The 12,528-nt window shown below is 32.7% G+C and overlaps 2 protein-coding genes across 3 annotated transcripts; both read right to left on the reverse strand.

Annotated features, from left to right (window-relative positions):
* LOC126716554 (protein BPS1, chloroplastic-like) lies at positions 1-755 on the reverse strand. The gene has a single exon (XM_050417363.1). It carries the CDS (start codon positions 607-609, stop codon positions 1-3), a length of 609 nt encoding a protein of 202 aa, XP_050273320.1. The 5' UTR covers positions 610-755.
* An 8,136-nt stretch (positions 756-8,891) lies between these two features.
* Positions 8,892-12,528, reverse strand: LOC126716748 (polyubiquitin-like). Of its 2 annotated transcripts, XM_050417720.1 has the most exons (3): positions 12,371-12,528; positions 9,541-10,728; positions 8,892-9,312 (listed from the first exon to the last, which is right to left on the reverse strand). In XM_050417720.1, the coding sequence occupies exons 2-3, from the start codon at positions 10,726-10,728 to the stop codon at positions 9,124-9,126; spliced, it is 1,377 nt and encodes a 458-aa protein (XP_050273677.1). In that variant the 5' UTR covers positions 12,371-12,528; the 3' UTR covers positions 8,892-9,123. The 2 variants fall into 2 exon arrangements, with proteins under 2 accessions (XP_050273677.1, XP_050273676.1); XM_050417719.1 differs by having other exon boundaries at positions 8,892-10,728.

Here is a 12,528-nt window from a genome sequence, read left to right on the forward strand (position 1 = left end):
TTAAGATTGTACTCTTTCTACTACTTTGCAACCTAGCTTTGGGTCAGAGACAGTACCACTCTCTCTAACATTACAAAGCAAAGCATCACGCCCAGTTAAAACTACATGAAAGAAGCCATCATATTGGTTTGTAAGAAGATCTAGTCCTTGTGAAAGTCCTTCTGCTCTCCTTGCCAAATCTGAAATGGAATTCTGGAATGCTTCCACTTCAATAGGGTCCCCACCATCTTGGATCATGGGATACAATTTCTTTACATTTGTATCAATTGCTTCGAGCTCTTTCGAAACTGTAAATCTTCCAGTTGAATATAAATTTCTAATTTCGCTATTAATGCTAGTTTGCAAACCGGTCAAAGCTTGAGCCCACATATATTTGTTATCAACATTCAAATCAAACAACTTTCTTGCAGAATCAGAGATGGCTGAAGCAAAGACACTGCAGATAAATACTGTCTCCACCTTAACCCCATACATAGTACACATTAAAACCTTCCCTTTGCCTGAGTTCTTAACCTTGGGAAGATCTAGTGATTCCACAAGATTGTTCAAAATGGGTGGAACAGTTTTCAACTCTAGGGTTCTTTGAACCAATATGCTATCTCCATGCATCAAGTGAAGATCGAGCCTTGATAAACTGCTTTAAAGAGCTGGAATCCAAATTGTGCAGCACACACTGAAGCAAGAGATGGCCCTAGTTCACCCTTGAGATTTCAGAGCTAAAAGCGTTGCATATATCGAGCAAATTCACACTGATGTCCAAGAAAGTTAAAACGGGCTGGGATGACATTAGAAAAACCATCAGGAAAACCATAAGACAAAGCACCAATTTCCTGCACCTATTTGAACACCTGATTAACTAATTTATGCACATGGACTAAGTAACTAACTGACTGCAAGCTTTGCTTATCTCAATAAAATTCAAGCCCATACACTTCAATCAGTAACACCCTAATGAATGCGTGCAAGTATACCTAGTACTCAATCTTAACAACAACTAACATTGTTGGATGGGCTTTGATAAGACTACATAACCAACAGCATAGCCACAGATACAAAGCACATAATAACAAACTACTTATCAAATAACTAGTAAATTAAAAATAGATGATTTAAATATTGGGTCACTTATTAGTTTTTCACAGACCAGCAACAATCATTGGGTAGTAACAAAACTACACAAAGCACATAATAACATAAGCTTAATAGACCAAATGCTTGGAAAAGGATGAAAATTATATTTTCACCTAAAAATCTTAGTTTTAGAATTTTAGTCAATTTTTTTAATAAGTAATGTTGAATGTGCTCCTGCATCTGAACATCATAAACACATTCAATTGTAACATATAAAGAAAGCTATAGGATGTATCATTTTTGTCAAAGGAAACAGAGAGATTCAAAGAAACATTACATTTTTTGAGCAACCATTGTCAGCCCTGTGAACACTTTCAATGGTTAACTGAAACTAGGAAAAGTGTGGGCACTACAAAAAACAAAACCAATGGATATTATCACTGGGAAAAAAAATTAAAAAAAAAAAAAAACCGAACAACATTTATGGAATTTTAAAAATCGATTGGAAAGGGGAAAAAATACCTTGAGTACTGGGTAATATGACATCCATTTGCAGATAAAACCAAAAAGACATTAATATAAGTATTTTAATAAAAAAAAAAATAGAAAAGACAAGCATATTATACAAGACTGAAGTCAAGAGAACTCACATGAAATGAAAAGTCGAACAATTTACAAGAACATATATTTATGGGAAGAGAGGTGTCATGGGTCGGAACTCGAGGGACGGTGGGGAAGAGGGTGAAATGGGTTTATGGAAGGAAGAGTAGACGCCGGCATCGGACTCGGGTTGTCTTCCTCATGGATTTCTCACCTGGACTCTTCGCGGGCGTCGAACCGATGTAGGTCTTCCTTCATCAATCTCTGGTGGGCGTGGAACTCTCCGAAGGCACAGGCTTAGCTAGGGTACGGTGAGGAGTGGAAAAAAAAATTGAGTAAAACTTTGGTATTTATTTGCTACAATACTTTCAGCTGAGCTACAATACTTTCAGCCAAATAATATCATTCATGTTTTTCACTTATTTGCTACAGTGTTTTTAGTTTTTAGTTTTCAGTTTCAGCAAAAATAAGTTCAATCCAAACGGAGCCATAATCATATTGTGATATTTTTTGGTGTACGTTACTAAAATAACTCCTCCCACTTCTATCAATTAGCCTGACACCGAAATAAATGGCCACCAAACTCTTATCTTTATTTTTAAGTTAAAGCATGTGTCCACTTTGACCAATATTCATCCTTCCCCCCCCCCCCCCCCCCAAAAAATCCAAATTCCGTTACAGCCCGTGAAACTCAAACTTCACCCCAAAAAAAAAAAAAAAGTCTTGTATGGTACTAAAGTAGTAAAGCATCCATTATTTTTTCACCTCTATCTCTTATTTTTTTTCATAGTTTCAGAGTTTAGTATATAGATTAATCTCTTACTTTAATCATTAGTAACTATGAATTGGTTGTTTTGCAATTTTTTATTTATTTTAAAATTGCCTAAATTTTAATAAATTTTTTATGACAATTACCATTGTTTATAATTTTACTAGTTGCCAATCCCGCACGTTGCATGTGATAATATTTTTATGATGATCTCATTAATTGTTTTTAAAAACAAATTTGGACTAATTTAATAAATAACAATGTAATTCATAATCATAGTTTTATTTATTATAGGAACAATCACAAATGTAATATATATAATTTCTACTGTACCAAAATAAAAACAATACAATAAAAAACACCGAGAAACATAATTAAGAAATAATAAAACTAAAAAAAAACTACAATTAAAAATAAAAAAAGAAAGGGAAAAATAAAAGATTGTAACTCTTTTTCCTTAAAAAAAAAAAAAAAAAAAAAACAAAGAGTACAGTTCCTATGGGGAAAAAATAAAGAATTTGTTTTTTGAAAAAAATGAATTATTGTGTTTATGTTGTCATAATCAAATGTAATATCTAATTTAACATATAAAAAATGATTAGTTGAATAAATAATTTAAAACAAAAAATTGAATTTAAAATCATGATACTTTCATTTAGGCTAATATCCACTATTGGTCCCTAAAATTTATTTATTTGTTTGTGTTTATTATCTTTTTTTTCTTTTTCTTTTTTTTTTTGTTGAAAAACTAATTCTAGCAGAATTTTGTACGAATGAAATAAAATTTATCATGTATAAACATAAGGAACATAAAATATTTTACTGATATATTTTGAAAAACAAATCAATAATAAACGTAACAATTATTATGTATTAGTTTGTAACCTCGTGCATATGCACGGTTATAATTAAAAACAATCATAATTATACAATTTAAATTATACCATTTTTTGAGAAGATGTTCAAAGTATACATGGTATTGCTTACACATTTTTAAACCATACACACACACACACACACATATATATATATATATATGATAAATACTATTTGAATATAAATATAAGTAGTAGCTCCTAAAACATTCTCAAGGAAGCAAAACCAAAACACACACACAAAAAAAAAAAAAAAAAAAAAAAAAAAAAAAAAAAAATCCTATCAATAACAATGTTAAAGGAGGGAGAGAGCAAATGTGAAATTGAAGAAACAAAATTTAGAGTTGAATTAATATTTACATAAAATAAAGATTGTTGCTTATATGTTTCTAAACATATGTTTATAATTTGTATGTTTATATAAATGTTTAATTTATCTTTTTAAAAGATGGGTTTCAGTTAGCTCAACTGGTAAAATTTTTATGGTTGAATAAAAAATTGAATTACACTTTTAACCCTTAAAGTTTTTGTAATTTTAATCATGATCTCTTAAGTTTTGAGATTTTTCATTTTGGTTCACTAGATTGATTTCATTTTCAAAATGGTCATTTTTCCCATCTTCATGGTTGATCTAGACATTTCATACCAAGAAAACAACATAATTTCTTTTGTTGTGTTTCTCCTCTCTTAATGGCAAGATTAGTCACAAGCATTGAGCAACATGTCCACTTTGTAATTCTATTACCTAATTAACTTTTAAAAAATTTGAGGTCAGCAATATATTAGATGTTTGCTTGGAAAATGGAGCGATATCCCACTTATTATTTGAGGTAGTTCATATTTCAAGGAATCCCGATCCATATTCAGAACTCACAATTCGACAGCCATAGAATGGTTTCCACTATTGGTGCATATATAAATAGCAATGCAAAGAAAACATCAACTTTTGAAGCTACTCCATGTTGAATATGATATTAAAACCCCCTAGTCACATTAGATTTTTCCCATCAAACAAAAGGTAATCAAAACTAGTTTTTTCCTTTTTCATCTTACGTAGAAGTGAATTCACTTTTTAATGTTTGTGACAAATTTGGCCGTTAAGAGATGAGAAACAAGACAGAAGAATTGATGTCATTTTGTTGGTACTTAATGGCTAGATCAATTATGAAGACATGCAAAAGGAGCATTTTGAAAATGAAATCAATCTTTTGTGAACCAAAATGAAAAATCTAAAACTTAAGAGAATATGTTGAAAATAACACAAACTTTAAGGGTCATTGTAATTTAGTCTTTTGTTTTATTTTTGAAAAATAACTTAAATATATTTTATAAACATATAAATATTAAACATATATTTATAAACATATAAGCAACAATAATTATATTATGTTAATATTATTTCAAATCTAAATTTTGTTTCTTCAATTTCACCTTTTTTGATCAAGTGGGGGTGATGTGTTGTTGCTTATGAGAAAAATGGTCATACTTCTTTTCTTCCTTTCGAGAACTATACCATATGGAAGCATTATTCAATTGGTATTTTAAATTCTTTCTTGATTTCTTTTTGGTAATTTTGATAGTTATAATAGGGAGAAGAGATTTGAACCTTGGATATTTTGGACACACCAGGAATGTACCAACCAATTGAGTTACAAGTCTCTTTAAGAAATATCATAATAATTTAAATTCTTCAATACATTGACATCATTGTGAGATGTGCAAAGTCAACATATTTTACTCAAGGGACTATAATATAATATGAAAACAATACGAAATTATATATAGACACATCCAGACAAATATTTATACATACAATACACCCGTATTTGTAAATTTATGCATACATGTATATGTATGTATTTGCTTGGAAAATATAATGGACAGTTGTTGTTGTTTTTTTTTTTTAATTTCTCATTTGAATTTTTAACTATAAGTTTTAATTAAATCTTTTTCTTCCATATAAGATCTTGTAAAACTTAACAAAATTTGTTATACATTATATATATTGAATATATAAAAAAGAAATTTAATTCCAAATTTGAATTCTGATTGCACATTTGCATTTTTTTAAGTGACATTTTTATACATTTATTCTAATTTTATGTAATAAGTTTTTGTTTTTGGTGAGAGTTTTAACCTCATGATTAATTTTTTTCTACTTGTACACTTATTATTTTTATTTTGTTTCTATAAAAGTTTTAACATCATTATTTGTAATAAGTTTGCTTCTGTGATTTTTTTTTTTAGTAAAGTTTAAACCTTTTTTTTTAAACCTTGATTATGTGCATTTAGGGTTACATCCATAGTTGGCCTCTGTACGCCTTAATTCACAAATTTCAATTGCAATGTTTTGACTTTAAAAAGATGAATAATGATAGAGATACAAACTATTTTACAAAAAATTTTACAAACTCCTGATGTGGTGAGTGATTATTGGTAAATAAAAAAGTGATATTAATGGTGGGTTTAAATAAATAATAATAAGAGCTAGCCACATCAACATTTTGTAAAAATGTTGTAAAATAGTTTGTGTCTATAGCATTACTCTAAAAAGATTGCACTAAAACAAATTGATTAGACATTAGAGTTTTGTCCAAAAATAGGGTTTAGGTTTTTATTGTAGTCAAAACTTTAGGGGACAAAATGTAGAAAGTGAAAATTTTGTGAGACAAAATTGTGACACAAGCCAATTGCTAAGAGGCAAATACTTTGTCCCCATAAATTCTGAAGCATCTTAAAGATATTTTTTTTCATTTGTTCTAAGTTGAGTTTGAATGGCTTATGGCTGCAAGCAAGGGCAATCATGATTCAAATAGCAACAACAAAGGGCAGTTAGTTATATTAGTAGAAGTTGTACTTGATAGGAGTTGGACACTTGGCAATGATCTAGAAGGCTGCAAGGTCTAAACAGTTAGTATAAGTACTTGAATATCAATCATTGTAATTTGTTTTGCTGATTGAATAAGAAATTAGCCTTTTGTGTGCTTTCTTGGAACTATGTGTTCTTGTAGAGGTATGTCTATCCACCCATTAGTTATTTTAAACAGCTCACCATTCCCTAATTCAATTCCAAACCAGATTCCACAACTCAACATATTCACTGCATCAGTTTGGGGTCAACTTAAACTCAAGAGAGCTAGTGACCATGACGAAGTCGTTTGGTTGTTTGGGTGGCCGTGGGTTGCTAGGTTTGAGTGATCGGTTTTGGTGGTCGTGGGTTGGCTAGTATTGGCCATGAGTTGAGTTTGACGCAGTCTTCAGATTCAAGGCTTCAAGCATAAGGGTTTGACCGTTAAATGTGATTTGACACCGTTAAGAGATGTTTTAACGCTAGTTGGGCTGACGTGGGTATGTTAAACACGTAGAATGATTTAATTGGGGGGAACCTAAGGGTCTGTTTGGATACTGCTTATTACTAAAAATTGAAAACTGAAAACACTGTAGCAAAATAATTTTTAAATATGTGAATAGTTCCATGGGACCCAAGTTAGAAGTTATATTTGCTGAAAGAGGTACTTGTGGGTCCCGTGAATAGTGCACGGGACCCACCCAAGGAAATGCAGACGCAGATTGTAACGCAAACGCGTTGCTATCCAAATCCACTCTAAAGGTCCGTTTGGATACAACTGAAAACTGAAAACTGAAACTGAAAACTGAAAAACACTGTAGCGAAATAATTTTTAAATGTGTGAATAGTATCGTGGGACCCATTTTTAATGAAAAAGTTGTTGAAAAGTGAAATTTATGGGTCCATGAACAGTACATAATGTGCTGTGATTGGTCCAAAAAAATTTGAAAAGTCAAAGTTTGCAGCTACTGTTTATTGAACAGTGCATGAACAGTAGCCGCAACACCCAAAACGCTCCAAAACGCGTGAAAAAAAAAAAAAAAAAAAAAAAAAAAAAAACAGACAAAACGCAAACGCAAGGAACTTTCAGCCGAATCCAAACGCACTCTAAGTAATTGAATCTAAGTTTTGCTCTTTTAATTAACTTTTTTCTTAATTTTGAAACTAATAAATTTTGGTTGAATTTAAAGAGTGTGTTTTATATTTTAGCCAAAAATGAAACATGCTTCTCTTTTTGGACTTTGAATCCTGCCAAAATGAAAATGATATTGATTTCTTAGTGGGGCTACCAAACCCAAATCAAGCCCGCCACTCACTTTAATTGTTTTTTTTAATAAAAAAAATTCAACTAAATCAATTTGAAACTATATTCATTTTCCAATTTGAAAATTTTATTTGAGTTCTTTAAAAATGGATTTACAAAATGAAAGTCGTTTCAAGTTAAATAATATACATAGATAGTCTTATAAATAAAATTATCATGTAGTAAGTTGAAGAGGATTCCTCCAAATCAATTTGAAGCCAAACTTTATCGTTATAAATTTCATTTTCATCCTTAAAATTTCAATCTTTTAACTTGTATCTGTTTTCAATATGATGTATATATAGGTATATAAAGATAGGTTGTAATAGTGTATAAGTTTAGAGAATATATAATTTGGATAAAATGATAAGTGAAAATTAAAGTCAGAGTTTTTCTATCGATCAAAAATCTTGTTCATTCGATCGAATTGACGATGGAATTATTTATACACAATCTGCCTCTCTCGATTCCTGTTCGATCAATTGAAAAACGGGAAAAAAAAAAAGTTTTCTACAGAATTTTCTTGTAACTGTTTTAAACTTCTTAAAAAGGTTTTAATACCTTGTGGACGTTTTATGAAACATTGTAACTCTCCATTGATACCTATTGAAAGGTAATAACTTTTTAGGTATAAATAGTGATTCGTATTCACTTGGTAACTAACTTCTTATTCTCTCTCAAATTTGTAGTAGCCCTCTAGCAACTCTCAGAACAAATATTATCTAAAGATAGCATTTAATTGTGCCTCCAAGTCAATCATATTTTCTATTTGCTTGTTATGTTCATTTTGTTCTTTCCCTGTTACTCCTTGAGTTTATAATCCCCAACACAATATAGTACCATCCATGGAAGGTGCTAATAAAGGATCTAACTGCAATTATGAATTTCATTCCATGTTTAAACGTATGCCGAAAGACGAGATCCTGTGTATAGGTCCAATTTATTCCCTCGGATGAAATTATCTTTATAATATGATTAAGCATAAATAGAGAAGTGAAAGGGGTTACTAAAATGAAACAAGAAAGAAGTACTTATTCATGGGTTCATGGGGCTAGGTGCAGATGACTACCAAATTTTCATCTCGTCATTTGCGGATAATATAATTCTAAACCAGTGAATGTGCATAAAAACAAAACACTCTTATAGCAAGGACTCAGTGGAAGTGCTAAGTAAAATATTTCTTGAAACTGAAACTAAGCAAGACTACCGACTAGACATCTATCTAAATCATAATATGGAGCAACCTACAAAACCATTATCACTGAAAAACCAAAAAGTGAACAACTTGAAGAAGCTAAAGCAACATCTGAGAACTTAAATCCACTAACAACGTGAAACTGGCAGCAATGAAGGTCACATTTCAAACAATAATATTGAAACAACGAATATTCCTTTGAGAAAATCATAAAAACACAAGCTCAAATCTGACTAAATCACAGAGCACATTTATTTATGGAAAACACTGTTCATAACCAAATAGCATTGGCAGATAATTCAAAACCATGACAGGAGTACCAAAACAACCATTAAAAATCAACCTGAGAATTAAAGGGTTTATCATCCCCAAACATCAAACTGATAAACATACAGAGAATATAACACTGTTTATTAAATCTTCAGATTGAAACCCGACTTGATTGTACCAATGTTGAACCAACTAAACATGACCACCACGGAGGCGGAGAACAAGATGCAGGGTGCTCTCTTTCTGGATATTGTAGTCTGCGAGTGTTCGACCATCCTCAAGCTGCTTTCCCGCAAAGATGAGCCTCTGCTGATCAGGTGGGATCCCCTCCTTGTCCTGAATCTTTGCCTTCACATTGTCGATGGTATCAGAACTCTCCACCTCAAGTGTGATTGTCTTGCCTGTCAGTGTCTTCACAAAGATCTGCATACCACCACGAAGGCGAAGAACAAGATGGAGGGTTGATTCCTTCTGAATATTGTAGTCAGCAAGTGTGCGACCATCCTCAAGCTGCTTTCCTGCAAAGATGAGCCTCTGCTGATCAGGTGGGATCCCCTCCTTGTCCTGAATCTTTGCCTTCACATTATCAATGGTATCGGAACTCTCCACCTCAAGTGTGATTGTCTTGCCCGTCAGTGTCTTCACAAAGATCTGCATACCACCACGAAGGCGGAGAACAAGATGGAGTGTTGATTCCTTCTGAATATTGTAATCAGCCAGAGTGCGACCATCCTCAAGTTGTTTTCCAGCAAAGATGAGCCTCTGCTGATCCGGAGGAATCCCTTCCTTATCTTGAATCTTTGCTTTAACATTATCTATGGTATCAGAGCTCTCCACCTCAAGGGTGATGGTCTTCCCAGTCAGAGTCTTAACAAAAATCTGCATTCCTCCGCGAAGCCTGAGAACCAAATGAAGAGTAGACTCTTTCTGAATGTTATAGTCAGCCAAAGTCCTGCCATCTTCAAGCTGTTTTCCAGCGAATATCAGCCTCTGTTGGTCTGGTGGAATACCTTCTTTATCCTGAATTTTTGCCTTAACATTGTCAATAGTATCAGAGCTCTCGACCTCAAGAGTAATAGTCTTGCCAGTAAGGGTCTTTACAAAGATTTGCATTCCACCACGGAGGCGGAGGACCAAATGCAAGGTGGACTCTTTCTGGATGTTGTAGTCAGCCAATGTCCGACCATCCTCAAGCTGCTTTCCAGCAAAGATCAGCCTCTGCTGATCTGGAGGGATACCCTCCTTGTCTTGTATCTTCGCTTTGACATTATCAATTGTGTCCGAGCTTTCAACTTCCAAAGTGATTGTCTTTCCTGTAAGAGTTTTAACAAAGATCTGCATACCACCCCTGAGGCGGAGAACAAGGTGGAGTGTAGATTCCTTCTGAATGTTGTAATCGGCCAAAGTTCGGCCATCCTCAAGCTGCTTTCCAGCGAAAATCAGCCTCTGCTGATCTGGGGGAATTCCTTCTTTGTCCTGAATTTTAGCCTTCACATTATCTATTGTATCAGAACTCTCAACTTCAAGAGTAATGGTCTTTCCGGTGAGTGTCTTGACGAAAATCTGCATCCCACCTCTCAAACGAAGAACTAAGTGGAGGGTGGATTCTTTCTGGATGTTGTAATCAGCCAAAGTACGACCATCCTCCAACTGTTTGCCAGCAAAGATCAGCCTCTGCTGGTCTGGTGGGATTCCCTCCTTGTCCTGAATTTTTGCTTTGACATTATCGATTGTATCAGAGCTCTCAACCTCGAGAGTTATGGTCTTTCCAGTGAGAGTTTTGACAAAGATTTGCATCTGCAGATAATTACAGATACAAAGAACCATCAGAATCCACTAGAAAATAAAATAAACCAACATAAAGAATATAATAACAGGTATACATTGACATGCTCAAGCATTAAAAAAAAAGGCAAAAAGAAGCAAGAAATCTCATAAGATACTAACACAGCCAGAAGCTAATGACTAAATTAACATAATGAATGTCCACTGCAGGTAATAAATGAATTGACTGTATAAAAAAATTTATTGAAACAAAACAATTCATCAATTGAGTTAACAAAAACAACAATTCATGGCACCATATCAATCATCAAATTCAAGACAGTCAAAATACTCAAATTAATTGGTAACATTTACCTAGCAAAGAATTAGACCTTTGGGGCAAAAGAACATTATTTAACCCACAAGAAAAACTTAGTGGGAAGATAAATACACTAGCCTAAACCTCAAATTATTTGTTGATTAGGGGTATGAACTTTCTTCATTACTTAGTTTTCTGGATCATTCTGGAATTTTAAGTATGACAGAAAATCAGAGCAATTGATCAGTAAATTATTTAATTCATAGAAAAAAAAAATACAAACAAGGAGATTATTAAAAACTGTCATCTAAACTCTAAAAACACATAAAATTAGGCAAATCTGATTGAAAATTAGAGCCATCATACAGTAAATCTTGGAATTCATACAAAATAACACAGAAACCAAATGAACAGGTAATGCACAAGCTTGGAGTAAAAGCCCACAATCAAATAATATGCAAAATCTAACCGAGAGAATCAGAGAACATATGCAGTAAAAATAGTGAAAGAATTATACACCTATAAAAACATGAGCTGAACACAAGAATGACATAGAATTACACTAACCCAATTGAAAATCAGAGCCATCAAGCAGTATATCATGAAGATCAGAACCCACCCGAAAAGATATAATCTTTAAAATCACACAGAATTTTTTAATTATTTTTTATAAATTTTTTACAAGTAAAATTATTTGGATTTGATATAAATATTGAAAATAGATATAGTTGCATCAGTGTTCTCCCAAAGCAAAAAGAGGAGTTTTGAGAGATAGCTTTATGAAAAATCAACACGATCAATATTGCTTCAAGGGAACGAGTCATGAGGGAATGGGTAAATCCACAATAACCAGTGAATGAAGCATCTTAGAATTACACAGAATTACACAGATCCGATTGAAAATTAGAACAATCAAACAGTATATCATCAAAATACATGCTGGAAATACGAATACCACATAAGCCAAACAAAAAAAGATCACAGAACCATAAAAAGAGTGATATAAACCCTAAAATCAAATAGAAATACGCGAATCCAATCCAAAATCAGAGCAATCAAAGAGTGAATCACCAAAATTCATACAAGAAACCAGCATAAATATCATCAATCCATAAAAGGCGCGATCTTAACCCTAAAAATACATGGAAATAAAGCAGATCCGATCGAAAATCAGAGCAAACAAACAGTAAATCACCGAAATTCAAACGAAAACGGACCACATAAAGGCGTGAGATTAACCCTAAATAAATGAGATTCATACAAAAAACACATAGAATTACAGGAATTCCGATCAAGAATCAGAGCAATTGAGAGAACGAAAATAGTTTAGAGAGAGAGAGAGAAAGAGAGAGTTACCTTGAAGATCAGAGAAGCGAGAAACGAATTCCGAAGAAGAGCTGAGAGAGGAAATTGAAAACCCTAGCTGAGTTCTGACAGAGAGAGAGAGAGAGAGATAGAGAGAGTTGAGAGAGAACGAAATATATTGGAGAGATTGATGGGGGCTATTTATATGT

This window comes from Quercus robur, chromosome 3 (genome assembly GCF_932294415.1).
Source record: "Quercus robur chromosome 3, dhQueRobu3.1, whole genome shotgun sequence".
Classification (NCBI taxonomy): domain Eukaryota; kingdom Viridiplantae; phylum Streptophyta; class Magnoliopsida; order Fagales; family Fagaceae; genus Quercus; species Quercus robur.

Bases quoted from the DNA above. Each gene is read 5' to 3' on its own strand.
- LOC126716554 (XM_050417363.1), bottom strand. From the start codon at position 609: ATGCATGGAGATAGCATATTGGTTCAAAGAACCCTAGAGTTGAAAACT.
- LOC126716748 (XM_050417719.1), bottom strand. From the start codon at position 10,728: ATGCAAATCTTTGTCAAAACTCTCACTGGAAAGACCATAACTCTCGAG.